This window comes from Sinocyclocheilus grahami, unplaced genomic scaffold, assembly GCF_001515645.1.
Source record: "Sinocyclocheilus grahami isolate Dianchi unplaced genomic scaffold, SAMN03320097.WGS_v1.1 scaffold1006.1, whole genome shotgun sequence".
In the NCBI taxonomy this organism is placed as follows: Eukaryota; Metazoa; Chordata; class Actinopteri; order Cypriniformes; family Cyprinidae; genus Sinocyclocheilus; species Sinocyclocheilus grahami.
Window position 1 is genome coordinate 199119 of NW_015506185.1, and position 14435 is coordinate 213553.

Below are 14435 nucleotides of genomic sequence, written 5' to 3' on the forward strand. Positions count from 1 at the left end.
ATTCATGTATTTGCTTGTTTGTGTGCTGCTCATTCGTTCAGTGTGCATTTCCCACATAATGGCACAATATTAAAATATCAATTGTCCTTAAATACTTTTAATATATATATATATATATATATATAATCATGGGCAACATTTCACCCTTGAGTCAAGGGGGGCAAGAAAAAAAAGGCATAATGTCACTATTTGTTAATAATTATAGTTATATATACAATTTTATATATCTATATATTTATATAAAGTGCTATTTTAGATTGCATATTCAGACTGCTTTTGTGCTCCAGGGTCACAATTTTTATTCATGCAATATTTACATTTAATACTGTATCATTTATGCATTAATTTGCTTAATCTAACTGACTGTGTACAGATCATCAGCTACAGTTTTAGTGATTTCACTGGTGACGAATCCTCTCATGTTCCCTCAGGATTACGAACAGCTTGCGGCGCAGCTCAACGGAGCAAAGACCGAACTCAAGGAGAAAGTCCAAACCATCTCACAAGCAGCAGCCAAAGAGAAGATAGTGAAACAGGCAGAAGAACATGCAGAAAACATGCACAAACTGGCCAAAGAGCTGCAAGAGTAAGACACTTCATCAGTTTACACACCTGCCTCTCGTGTTCCCACATTGTGTCGCTTCACTTCGATTTTCACCTCAATATAATGCCAGTTCCATTGGTTCATGGTACAGACTCTTTAACATATCTTTTCCCCCAGAGGGATGAGAATCTGCTGATATATGGCATATAAGTGCTGTTTTTGTCCTGGACAGGGCTGTGCAGAATGTGAGTGGGCGCTCTGGTGTTCAGACTGCTCTCTCTGGGATAGAGGCGTATAAAAACATCACCGAAGCTGTCAACGCTGCAGAGGAGGCGGCGAAGAAGGCTAAAGAGGCGGCAGACAAAGCACTCAACGTAGGAGACATCACCGAATGAGGATTAATGTCAAAGTTAGGATGCATGCAGCAGCCCTGTAGAATATCTGTATGCTTAAAAATGTCTGAATGTCACTGCATTTAAAGAAATAGCACAAGCACACTTTTCAAGCCAAACATTTGCAAAAAGACGTTTAAAATGATAAAAAAAAGATTAGTGTTATAAAGTGATAAAAAGTCTTGTTGAATGTGTTGCGGTGAAGCAATAGCAGAGCATAGTTAATGAGATAAACTACTCTGTTTGGAGTTTCAGATTAAATGGTCCTGAAATGAATTAGGGGTAACGTTTGGTATACTGCGTCCAAACTAAATTTTACTGAAAGCTCTTTTTTTTATTTTTTTTTATATCAAGCTCAAATTTTGTTTAGATTTATGGTTTCGATTTTCATGCAGTTTTCGAGTAAATCAAGTTTTGGAAAATATTTCATATAATATTTGAAAATAGTTAAATAGTAAAAATAATTTGTTAATTATAGAAAAATAAATTTTTCATAAGAATTAGCTTAACTTGGAGTTTCAGATTAAATGGTCCTGAAATGAATTAGGGGTAACGTTTGGTATACTGCGTCCAAACTAAATTTTACTGAAAGCTCTTTTTTTATTTTTTTTTATATCAAGCTCAAATTTTGTTTAGATTTATGGTTTCGATTTTCATGCAGTTTTCGAGTAAATCAAGTTTTGGAAAATATTTCATATAATATTTGAAAATAGTTAAATAGTAAAAATAATTTGTTAATTATAGAAAAATAAATTTTTCATAAGAATTAGCTTAAATTTCTATAACTTTTTTCATACTTCAGCAATAATGTGGCCAGTGGCTTCTTTCAAAAGAGGTCGAACTTAAGTCTGTGCTCCAAAACATTCAAGATTTAAGACTTAAGATTTAATTTTAAAATTTGATTTGGTTCTATGCTAAAAATGTTGTTAGCAGATATTAAATGGATCGGAACTACTGTATAAATAAATATATTTAGTACAATAAAATACCCTATAAATATAAATAATTAAATAACCTAAAAAATTTGCTAAAATATAGTACATTCATGTAATTAAAATAATAAAAAAATTAATTAAAAAAAGATTTAAAAAATAATAATAATAATAAAAAACGTAAAAGAAAAACGTAAAAAAAAAATAAATGAAATGAAATGTGGTCATCTGAGGAACCCCGGAAGGTTAAGTGTGACTGAGTTTTTAAGCACTTTCTTGGGCCAATGTATAATGCCAAACATACATGTGTTGATTTTTATTTTTTTATTTTTTTCAGGATGTCAGTGAAGCGGACTTAATCAGCAGGACAAAACTTCTGAAAAACAATGGCGATATCCTACTTAAAGAAGCCAAAAATGCAGCTAAAGATCTTAAAGGTGTGTGTGAATTCAAGAAAAACCTCATTCTGCGAAGATCAAACTACATGTTTAATCTGCTTTTATATAATCAATCATTAGTTATTTAAACACTGTATTCTGTCTTCATCAGGAGCAACTAAAGACCTCAGTAATCAGAAGGAACGCCTGCAAGCTGCGGAAGAGAAGAAGAAAGCATTGGAAAAGGAGCTGCTCGCTGTTCAGGAGGGTTTGAAGGGGATTCAGAGAGGTGAGAAAAGAGCACTGCTCGACATATGACTGTAAGGACAAAACAAGCCCATTCCATACATGAGACAGTCTCACACAGACCAGCTGATTGAGAGGTTTGGTTTACAGAAGCTATATGAAACGACAAGTGCTGGCATGTTTGATTTACAAGCGCTTAGACTTAAAGAGACAGTTCACCCAAACATGAAAACTGTCATCATTTACTCATTCTCAAGTTGTTCCAAACCTGTTTGAGTTTCTATCTTTAGTTGAACACAAAATAAGATATTTTGAGGAGTTTTGGTAACCAAACACTTGCTGGTAGCCATTGACTTCACTGTAAAAAATTACCGTGAATTTAACGGTAAAAAACTGTAAAAATGCTACAGTAAAAACCTGTTAAATGGTTAACGGTAAGTTCCCGTACTATATACGGTGGAAAACTGTATTGGACATTACATGTAATTTTACAGTAGTATATCATTTTTGGAAGTGAAAAAGAGACAGAATTTACAGTGAATAACCGTAAATTGACATTCCCAGAATTCCCTGCGTTACATTTCAAATTTGATGTTTTTTTGTTGAAATAACTGTTTCTTCTTAGTTTTTTCTTATCAGTTTTGTATGTTAGGGTTGTGTGTTACACCTAATGTTGTTAAATGAATGTTTATTGCATTATTTCAGTTTCATGTGTGTTACCGTGATGGTGTTTAGTGTTTGTGTGAATGACACACTGTGCACCTTCTATATATGTTATTATTTAAAAGCTGCTTGTGATGGGCTTTGGTTCATCATGTGACTTTCTCATCACCTCCTGCATTTGGTGGTTATCAGTGTATTACAAAGATACAAAACAGATTTCAGTACTTCAATAGGTTGGTATATTAACATTATATCAGTTAATGAAATTACGGTATTTAACTGTAAATTTAAGTAAAAACCGTAAAACCTCAAATGTTGTTACCGCATTTTGTACGGTAAAAATCCGGCAAGCACAGGTGCCGTTTTTTTACCGTAATTTTACGGAATATTTTTAACAGTGTTACATAGTAATTTTCCCCCCATACTATTAAAGTCAATGGCTACCGTCATCTGTTTGATTTCCAACATTCTTCAAAATATATATTCAACAGAAAAAAAAAAACCAAACAGATTTTGGTGAGTAAATGATGACAGAATTTACATTTTTTGGGTGAACTTTCCTTTTAAGACAGTTTTTCAGCAGGGATATGAACATCTTTTAATATATGTTTTCATTCTGTCCGATCACAGATGATATCGGTAACATTATCGACGCGGCTAAGAAAGTGGCAGCGGCAGCCAATCGCTCCACGAGTGACACAATGGACGAGTTAAGCAACATCAAAGCAGAAGTTACCAAGATCTCCATTACTCCTACTCTCTCTAATATGGACAATGTTCTCAATAATGTGGAGATGACCGGTAAGCGCTGCACCTGTTGTTTTTAATCAGTTTCTTCATCGTCTACTGTACCTCTTTAACTTATGCATTATTTTCTGATTCCGTCTGACAGTCAGAAATCTGAGCGGCTCCATCCCGTCCCTGCTGGATAAAATAGAAGAGATCAATTCTGAGATTAGCGTCGGGAACAACGTGACTGATAATATTAATAAGATAAAGGAGCTGATCGAGCAAGCGCGAGATGCTGCTAACAGAGTAAGGCTATTCATTTTATATATTCAATCAATTCAATCCACTCAATAGTACATTGAAAATGAAGCGTAAAGTGTAAAGCGAATTGAGAAAATTCAACTAGAGTAGAAATGACTGTGACGAGACACATGGACTGAAATAAAGATGCCGCTGATGCTGTCAGGGTTTTTTTCCTAGCATACCAACATACCGTTTAAAAGTGAAGCATGATTTGCTCTATCAATGCATTTATTTAATCTAAAATAGTTAAGGCTCTCTGCAGAACGCTCTGTTTTTATAGCTGGGGAGCATTCAAGAATCGGCAGTAAACGCCCACTGCTATTATTGGCTAACAGTTTCGCATATTAATATAATAGTTGGACGCTGCTGTGATGCACTCAGCAAACAATATGGGTCATTTGGGTTAAAAATGTATAAATACTCAGTGCATATCAAACAATCAGGAACAGTGTCAGAAACACAGTTACTCACACTTATGTGTTGCGACACTGAATCAGATATACATCAGATTCAGCACTGCGTCATCTTTCATTCTTTGTCTCTTGTTTATGGCCCATTTGCATGTGTATTGCTGGTCTGGAAGATCGGTGCAGTTTTACCCAAAATATGCTACAGATAGTAAGATGCATTTCACGATCACATAGTGTAGATCATTGTTTGAGGAATAAAGAGCTGATCATTTTGATACCAAGAACAAAACATCTAGAAGATCTTAAAGCAGAGATACACTCATATACCTGAATATAAGCATTGAGAGTCTAACTAATACAAATAAAAAGTTGTAACTAGGCTAATACAATAGGGAAACATACAAACAACACATGCATATACCAGATACAATTATAACTGATTAATTATAGTCTAAATAAAGAAATGTCTTTATGTGTGTGCGTTTGTGTGTGTGTTAGTTTGCTTGGTCGGTCAGGCCCATTGCCTGGCCATTTACAGCTCTTTGGACAGTGTTTGAAGTCAGATGGGAGAGATGATAGTGGGGGCTGGTTAGAATCTCCTTGACGGCGAGGAACCATTTGGCAATTTAAACCCCATACAAACGTAAAGTCTCTGACCAGAACTGTAATTTATATGCAAATGTCAAAAGGCTAAAAGGGTCTCTTAAGCCATAAACACCCCAAAGATCATGCATGATTCTACGCAGACGCTACACAGTGTTTTGCTGACGCGATCTGGAGCTCGTTTCTAAAGTTTCCTGATGTTATGTTATTCTAGATACAACATGACTGTCCCGGCTCTGAAAGGCTGTGTGAAAATCAGCACAGCGGGCGGCTCCACCCCGAGCGTCGAGGAGAAAGTGGGAGTCGGCAGAGGCTGCACTAACGAGCTGCAGGTAATCAGGTTCATCTTTCATCATATCTACATTTAACTGGGATTAAATGTGTCATTTAATGACCTGCCCAACTCAATCCCAGCAGCTGAGTCCTTAGCCATCTTCAAGAATCGGCTAAAAACACATCTCGTCCATCTTTATTTGACCCTCCAACTCTAGCACGCTCTATTCTAATTCTATTCTTAAAACAATGACCCTTTTAGACTTGCACTCTATTCATTTACTAACTGCTTGTTTTCATAAAAAAATCTATTCTTTTTCTATTATGTTTTCTTTTTATTTATTATATAATAATAATAAAAAAAACTTGTTATGTGTACTGTGTTAAGCTAACTGAGACTTGTTAATGCACTTGCATATCATTGCTCTCTTGTTGATTTTGATTGCATCCATTGTTCTCATTTGTAAGTCGCTTTGGATAAAAGCGTCTGCTAAATGACTAAATGTAATATGCTAGCTTGGTTTCTTCAACAGTCACAAAAAGAGAAAGGTGCTTAACCATCATGCTCTTTTCCAGATGGTCAGGAAAGCGGAGTTCAGTCTCGGCAGTGCACTGGAGAAACTCCATGAAGACTTCAGCTTAGACAATGTCAGTCTTTCTCTGGGCTTCAGGAGTACAAAACCAGATGGCATCCTGCTGCAGAACAGCAAAAACGTGTGTATCTCTTCCACAGTCACACACACACTATACGGTCAAATGCATGCATACGTTCTATTCTCATTAGTGGGTTTGGCTGTTCACAGTCTAAAGGTCATTGCACACGGAGTCAAATAAAAACGAGTAAAGAAATACGACCTCACATTGTTTCGATCACGTTTACACACTGCCTCCGAAACTGTCGCACATCATAAAAAAAATCGGACCAGGTTCGATTTTCTGCGTTTTCGCATCCGTAGCAAGCATTTTGATAGGAAAGGATGACGAATACGAAAAATACGAAAAAACCATATACGAAAATTTCGGACTCAGTGTGCAAGGACCTTAACTCTTTGGGCCCTAAGCACATGGTGTAAAGCACACGGTGCAGGTGCATCCGAAAAGTTTGCTAGTTTAACGACGGGAAAAAACAAACAAACAAATACATACACAAAAATACATGAAATATACATTTGCTAAAATATATTTCAAAATATACAAAAAAATGGCTACAAAATATATTGGTAGAAAACATATTTTTGAAAATATATTTGAAAAATAAAAATATTTTTTAAAGCATTTAAACATTTATTTTTCCCTCCATATATTTCAGTCCATTCAAATTGGTCACATCTGAAGAACATATGACACATTTGAATAAAAATCAGTAAGAAACATACAATATACTGTATATTTTATTGAGCTTCACTCTTTAAAACATTTATATAGCATATATTTAAAATATATTATGGTCAGCAACAAAATATTTATTTTGTGCTGTATGGGGCATCTTGTACAAGAAAATCCGATCATGCAAATTTGCGAATTAGAAATTGTAGCAACTTATAAATTCCTAACACTTTCTATTTAATATCAATACCTATATTTCATAGGTGGCTTTATAGTAGAGTTGTATATCACGCAGCACGTCTCATTGTGTATTTATCATCTGCACTGTGATCTCTCTGTGGCAGAATAAAGACATGGAGCTTTCCATGGAGAGCGGATATGTGCTCCTCAAATTCCAGGGCAGCGTCTGGAAATCTACTAAGCAGTACCAGGATGGAGAATGGCATTATCTCACTGTTTTCTCTTGTACAAGCATCTTGTACAAGAAAATCCGATATCATGCAAATTTGCGTATTAGAAATTGTAGCAACTACTTATAAATTCCTAACACTTTCTATTTAATATCAATACCTATATTTCATAGGTGGCTTTATAGTAGAGTTGTATATCACGCAGCACGTCTCATTGTGTATTTATCATCTGCACTGTGATCTCTCTGTGGCAGAATAAAGACATGGAGCTTTCCATGGAGAGCGGATATGTGCTCCTCAAATTCCAGGGCAGCGTCTGGAAATCTACTAAGCAGTACCAGGATGGAGAATGGCATTATCTCACTGTTTTCAAACAGGGCCAAGGGTAAGATTCATGTGCCTGGAAAGACAGATCATTTGAAACTGTCATATATTTTTGCCTGATTGCAGTTATTAATATGATTTGACAAAGTACAATATGTTTAGAAAAATAACATTTGTAGTTTATAACATTTACTCAAATTATTCTTTACTCCCTGGAGCACAAAAGCAGTGTTAAGTCGCTGGGGGATATTTGTAGCAATAGCCAACAATACATTGTATGGGTCAAAATTATGGATTTTTCTTTTATGCCAAAAATCATTAGGATATTAAGTAAAGATCATGTTCCATGAAGATATTTTGTAAATTTCCTACTGTAAATATATCAAAGCTTAATTTTTGATTAGTAATATGCATTGCTAAGAACGTCATTTGAACAACTTTAAAGATGATTTTCTCAAATTTTGAGAATTATTATTTTTTTTGCACCCTCAGATTCCAGATTTTCAAATAGTTGTATCTCAGCCAAATATTGTCCTATCCTAACAAACCATATATCAATGGAAAGCTTATTTATTCAGCTTTCAGATGATCTATACATCTCAATTTCAAGAAATTGACCCTTATGACTGGTTTTGTGCTCCAGGGTCACAAATAACAATGAAAACACAAGTTGCAGCCAATAGCGACTCATTAATTTAAATGCAATTTGAATGCAATCAATTCTCCATATATTTATAAATGAAGACACGTGTAATTAAGCATTCAAATTGTAAACAAGTTCTTCTAATTTGCTTTGTTTTTCATACTGATGTTCTCTTTGTTTGTGCATTGAACTTCGCATCAATGAAGAAGATGTTGGCCAGAGACAGACAGGATCTTCATCTGGACCGTATTCGTCCAGCGTAATCCTCGGCAAAGACACCTTCAAGGGCTGCATCTCCAACCTGTATCTGAGGAGGTCATTATTAACGTTTTATGTCTCCACTTGCTTAAAACTCCTCATAAACCTATGTTTACATGGTCTCTTGGTTTATAGCAGTGAGTGTGTGCTGTGTGTCAGCTCATGTGTGTGTTTGTGTTTGCAGACCTGCTTCTCTTAACAGAGCGGAGGATCTGAGCGCTTACTCTTCCACAGGAGACGTGTTGTTGAACACATGCAGTATATAGCAGCGCAGCTATTAGCAGGTTGGTTTATCATCACCATTAAAACAACATGGCAACATTGCGTTAGGATTCAACCGCAAACTCAGTGTCTGTTTTGTGTTCTTTGCTTCCAGAGGCGAGGAGTATCTGACGCAGACATTTCACATAGAGATCTTTGGAAGAAATGCTGTTATATTACGGCATAACCAACTCACTTTAACCATCTGCTGCATTTCATTGCTTCATTTGCATAATTAAAGATATTTTCATGGCATAGCTGTGGTAGTTTTCATTGCATGGTCCCATTAGAGATATAACAATTGCATTGCAAAAGAGAATCAAATAACAATTTTGCAATACTGGAAAGGTTTGCTGTGCTTTCGAGCACTTTTCCACCACATTTCAGATTATGCATTGTGATTAATAACATTTTGTAGTGATGAAATACAATGAAATTTTAAACATAAAATAAAACTCCTTTACATTGCTATGGCTTACTTAATAACTATATAATTTTATGTGGACAAAATGAAACCATATTTTCATGTCATTATATAGACTAACATTTGTCTTCTACAAGTTGAACTATGCACTTTACAACTATGGCAGTTGTATTTATAGTTTAGATATGTTTAGAAACATAGACTTTATACCATCTTTCATTCATCCTGCTATAAAAAGGGCCATGCATGGTTTTACTCGTGATTACACAAATACTCAGCTACTGATACACTTTCAATAGGCAAAATTCATTGCAGAATCAAAGACTTTGATTATGGACCAAGCTATCAGTTTTCGTCATAGTTTCCATCCACCTATTTTTATACACATTCTAGAAATGCGCATAAAAAACATATGCACACAATTGAGTAGGATACACTTTTTATCCGATAAGAAAACATGCACATAAACTACGATGGAAACACATTTAACCAATAAATTCCACGATACGCATAAAAAAAAAGTCATGTGATTTTGCACGATGGGACGGGATTCGGACCGATCTCGTCGCACAGCATCTGAAATGTTGTTTTAGTCGTTCTGAAATACCGGAGCAAAGTCTGTCATCAAAGTTTTTCTGTATAATTGTCTTACATAAGTGTGTTCCCAAACAGCAGCATCCACCTCCGAAATAAATGACAGCATTTATTGTGTTTCGTCTGCTCGCTCTGAGGCGCAAGTCATTTATCATATTTTAAAATTATTATATTTGTTCGCCTACTTTTCTATTTAATGTCAGTTTATCAGGAAATGACGATTTTTGTTGGACGTTGGATGAAAACGGTGCTTTATTCGCAAATGTTGTATGCGGTGTACCAATTTTTAAGTTAAATTCGCAACGTTGGACGGAAGCAAAGTACGAGGCCTGCACAATATTGGAAAAAACTGACAGAGATATCGTCTGCAATATATTTTGACTTGTATAGCTTTATTTGGAAATAATGAATTATTCTAGAGTTAGAGCTGTAAATGATTATATTTGTTCGCCTACTTTTCTATTTAATGTCAGTTTATCAGGAAATGACGATTTTTGTTGGACGTTGGATGAAAACGGTGCTTTATTCGCAAATGTGTACCAATTTTTAAGTTAAATTCGCAACGTTGGACGGAAGCAAAGTACGAGGCCTGCACAATATTGGAAAAAACTGACAGAGATATCGTCTGCAATATATTTTGACTTGTATAGCTTTATTTGGAAATAATGAATTATTCTAGAGTTAGAGCTGCATAAAAAGTGAAAATGAAAAAATAAAAAAATTAATAATAAAAATTGCTTGTGCTGCCAAAAACTTCAGTAGCCCTACCATAGCAATATAATTGTTTTTGTGTCCCATTTCCATCCTACAAAGCTAAAAGTGAACGGTCAGTAATAAAATAAGAACAAACAAACATCAAGAAATAGGCAAAAACACTATTGTTAGTCTAACAATAGCATTCACTTACAGAAATGGAATAATCAAATGTAAAATAACACTGCAGTCTTCACTGTGTAAATTAATATACTGTAGATTAATCCTTGCTAAAGCTACAAAAATGATTTGGTCAGGAGCAGTGAGAGATTTCCTCTTTAGTTGTTTGATTAAGGTTAATGATATTGACAGGAGCGAGTATAGCTGCACTGTAAAAAAAAATTAGTACAATTTACGGTAAAAAAACGTCAGCTGTGGTTGCCAGAATTTTACCGTAAAAAATACGGTAGCAACATTTTAGGTTTTAACTTAAATTTACAGTTAAATACCGTAATTTCATTAACTGATATAATGTGAATATACCAACCTATTGAAGTACTGAAATCTGTTTTGTACTTTTGTAATACACTGATAACCACCTGATAAAAATAAACAGTTATTTCAACAAAAAAACATCAAATTTGAAATGTAATGCAGGGAATTCTGGGAATGTCAATTTACGGTGTTTTTCACTTCCAAAAACGGTATACATATAAATTAATGTCCAATACATGTAATGTCCAATACAGTTGTTCACTGTATATAGTACTGGAATTTACCGTTAACCATTTAACAGTTTTTTATTGTAGCATTTTTACAGTCTGTTACCGTTAAATTCACTGTAATTTTTTACAGTGTGCTGTTGCTTTAAGAACTAATGCACATCAGGTTTATTTCTCAACTGTTTATGTTCACTTAAGACATAACTGACTGTGCAAACAAAAAAACTCGCCAAGACAATTGTTTGTGTATTTGTCCATTCAAGTTTAAGCAGACGCAAAATAGAACTGAATTCGGTTTTAATAAAGTTGTCTCTGTCATATCTTCTTGCACTTGAATGGTGTAAAATCGCTTGAACGTTTCAATCGACAAGACTTAACTTGTATAAACTTTCTTGACGCAACAGCACTTGTCTTTTGAGTGTCTTACATGTATTTACATGTGTGTAAATACCGTGCTTCACGCTGAAGGGGTAAAGAAAGTATTTAATTACATCGCAGCTTGCACGATGTGACAATCACACTAAGCCACGCCGCGATATCGGTTTTATTTCTATATATTGTGCTGTCCTACCAAATACTATGTTTTAACCATGTACCAAGTTCTTTATTTAATTTAGATCAGTAAAAAAAAACTGTAATTTATAAAAACTTTTTAAAGTTACTTACTGCAAAATGCCCAATACACTTCACCAGTGTAATATGCATTGCATTTTGGGCATTTTTAAATGCTATTTCGTGTAATTAACAGTGACTGTACATTGGGAATTTACAGCAGTAGTTACTGTAGTTGATGTCTGAAGTAAAGGAAAGTGTGTTTCCCTCACAGCATCAGCTACTCTATGGGAACTGCAATGTTGTCTCCATCTATTTTCATTAAAGACAAAAAACTGGTTTTGAATGACATGACGGTAAGTAAATGACAACAGATTTACATATTTGGGTGAACGATCCCTTTAATACACTGACCTCAGCACGGTCAGTCAACTCATAATCAAAATGACTTGAACTGCAAAATGATTTGTAAGTGCAACATCTTCAGTGCAGAAAAATAAAGATAAGACTTGATTTTAGTAAAGCATATGGTAATATACAACATTATTGCTTGCTTGTAGATATGAGTGTAAAACAATGATGCAAACATTCAATGAAGCTGAAACATGAAATGTCAGGGATGCAACTCAGTTTTCAAGATAAACGTTCATCCTCTAGTTTGAATATTGGAGGAAAACCAAAGGAAGAGGAAGCCAAACTAATATAAAAGTCACTAATAATTGTTTCCTGTAAGTCTCATCCTCTATAGTGTGTATTTGAGAGTAAAGCCAAATCTCACGAAATTCAAATCAAGCGATGTTTATGCACTTACAAAGTACTATAATATGGTTTCCATTTATTAATTTCTTACTCACCTGAGATAAAAATGGAAATCAGTTGCTGCAATCTTCATGTTTTACATAAAACTGTATAAGCAAATGCATATTTATTCATTCACAACATGGACCAAAGGTGTGAAACCTCGCTGTGATAAGTGTAAGATACAGCAGCAGTGATAAAGGCAACAGCAGAACTCCAAACTTAAAAAGACAATAAGTCACAGATCGGGGGGCGTCCAGGTGAAGAAGTTGACACCGCGCAGCTCCTCGGGAAGATATTCTTGCTCCACCGGTCTGCTGTAGTTTGGGTTGTATTTGTATCCTTTGGCGTAGCCCAGATTCTTCATCAGTTTGGTGGGAGCGTTGCGCAGGTGCAGGGGAACGGCCGGTAACGGGCCCTGATGCTTCCTCAGACAGCACTTGACGTTGTTATAGGCCTTGTACACCTCCACAGACTTGGGCGCTCGGGTCATATAAACCACACACTGCGCCAGAATGACCTCAAATAATCCAAGAAGAGATGTAGGAGAGAATGAAGATAAACGCTAGTGAGGAAGAGCAGGGAAACAACTAGAACAAGTATCTAAACTTTAATGAAGTTTGGAGAGGTGGACCTTCCCTTGATAAAATTTTGGTTTTGTTAGTATTTTTAGTTTGAGGAAAGACTAACATGTATAGTGATGAAAGCCAACATATTAAATGCCACGGATGAATATTTACTGCGTAATCCACTATTTTGTAGAGGAGGGTCAAGATTACTTTAGAAAGATGGTTTTATTTTCACACAGAGATTGGTACAGTAGGTCTATTAGTGAATCTGTTGACTCTTTGCTGCGTTGTACGCACAAGGCGACCGTTCAAAAATGGGGGAAAAAACCCTTTTCACATTTTTTTCTCCAAAGTTTGTAACTCGAGAAGATATTTTAATGTCCCTTTAGATGTTGGTTCTTCACAAAAGTATCGGTCACACTTTATTTTAAGGTCCAATCCTTGCTTCAATAAACTCCTAATTTGCTGCTTATTAATAGTAAGGTAGTTGTTAAGTTTCGGTATTAGGTACGATTAGGGATGTTGAATATGCTCATACAGACTATGTGCTTTATAAGCACTTATAAACAGCCAATATGTTAATGCTAATAAGCAACTAGTTAATAGTGAGAACTGGTCCTTATACTAAAGCGTTACCGATGTTTCGTTTGGTATTTTTATTTTTAAGGCCCTGAGTACAGGTTTTCAGTGGTCAAAAACCAAATGTAGGTCACTTTGCATTCAGCTGATACTTTTTTAGTTTGATAGAGGAATGTTTTTGTTTCTCTTTATCAAAACAAGGTATCAAAATAAAATAATTATGCTCCCATCTTTCAAGTAATTTCCATTGCATGCTTTTTGTATATAATGTATTCCTAGTTTTAATAACGTTCTTAGCTTTTGTCTGAGTAGCCAGAATATGACGTTCCATTTCCCCAAGCACAAAAATGTTTTTATATTTATATTATTAATCAACATTAATAATCCTTACTGCAATATTAAGAGCAATAATCAACAATAGGGATTTTTCTCATAATATTGTAACCCTGTAATGAGTTCCTTTTTTAATTTGTAATTTTTATTTTCTAGTTTATATACGTATGTAGGCTATTTACATTATGTATTATTTTCGCAATTAATCGTTTGACAGCACTAGTATAAATATATATGTAAAAAGTTAAATTAATAAGAAACAAATTACTTATAATTAAAGAAGTATAAATATAATTAAATATTAATGTGTATTTAAGAAGTTAAACTAATTACTAAGAAAAACATAAATAAATAATGGGCTTAAATGATGAGAAGTGTGTAGATTGTCAGCCCTGGCAGTATCTGCGATGTGTGTGTGTGTGTGTGTGTGTGTGTGTGTGTGTGTGTGTGTGTGTGTGTGTGTGTGTGAGTGTGTGT

The 14435-nt window shown here is 34.8% G+C and overlaps 2 protein-coding genes across 2 annotated transcripts in view; one reads left to right on the forward strand and one right to left on the reverse strand.

Moving 5' to 3' along the window:
* Positions 1–8949, forward strand: part of LOC107565521 (laminin subunit alpha-3-like) — a 16545-nt gene extending 7596 nt beyond the window's left edge. Inside the window, exons 13-25 of the mRNA XM_016250768.1 lie at positions 432–586; positions 777–918; positions 2206–2305; positions 2418–2534; positions 3785–3955; positions 4047–4236; positions 4467–4490; positions 5414–5531; positions 6049–6186; positions 7463–7593; positions 8359–8490; positions 8618–8717; positions 8810–8949. Of these exons, the coding sequence (XP_016106254.1) occupies positions 432–586; positions 777–918; positions 2206–2305; positions 2418–2534; positions 3785–3955; positions 4047–4236; positions 4467–4490; positions 5414–5531; positions 6049–6186; positions 7463–7593; positions 8359–8490; positions 8618–8699 (1500 nt within the window). The 3' untranslated portion in view covers positions 8700–8717; positions 8810–8949. The remainder of the gene's footprint in view (positions 1–431; positions 587–776; positions 919–2205; positions 2306–2417; positions 2535–3784; positions 3956–4046; positions 4237–4466; positions 4491–5413; positions 5532–6048; positions 6187–7462; positions 7594–8358; positions 8491–8617; positions 8718–8809) is intronic.
* Positions 8950–12062: 3113 nt separating this feature from the next.
* Positions 12063–14435, reverse strand: part of wrnip1 (WRN helicase interacting protein 1) — a 12646-nt gene continuing 10273 nt past the window's right edge. Inside the window, exon 7 of the mRNA XM_016250769.1 lies at positions 12063–12997. Within this exon, the coding sequence (XP_016106255.1) occupies positions 12716–12997 (282 nt within the window). The 3' untranslated portion in view covers positions 12063–12715. The remainder of the gene's footprint in view (positions 12998–14435) is intronic.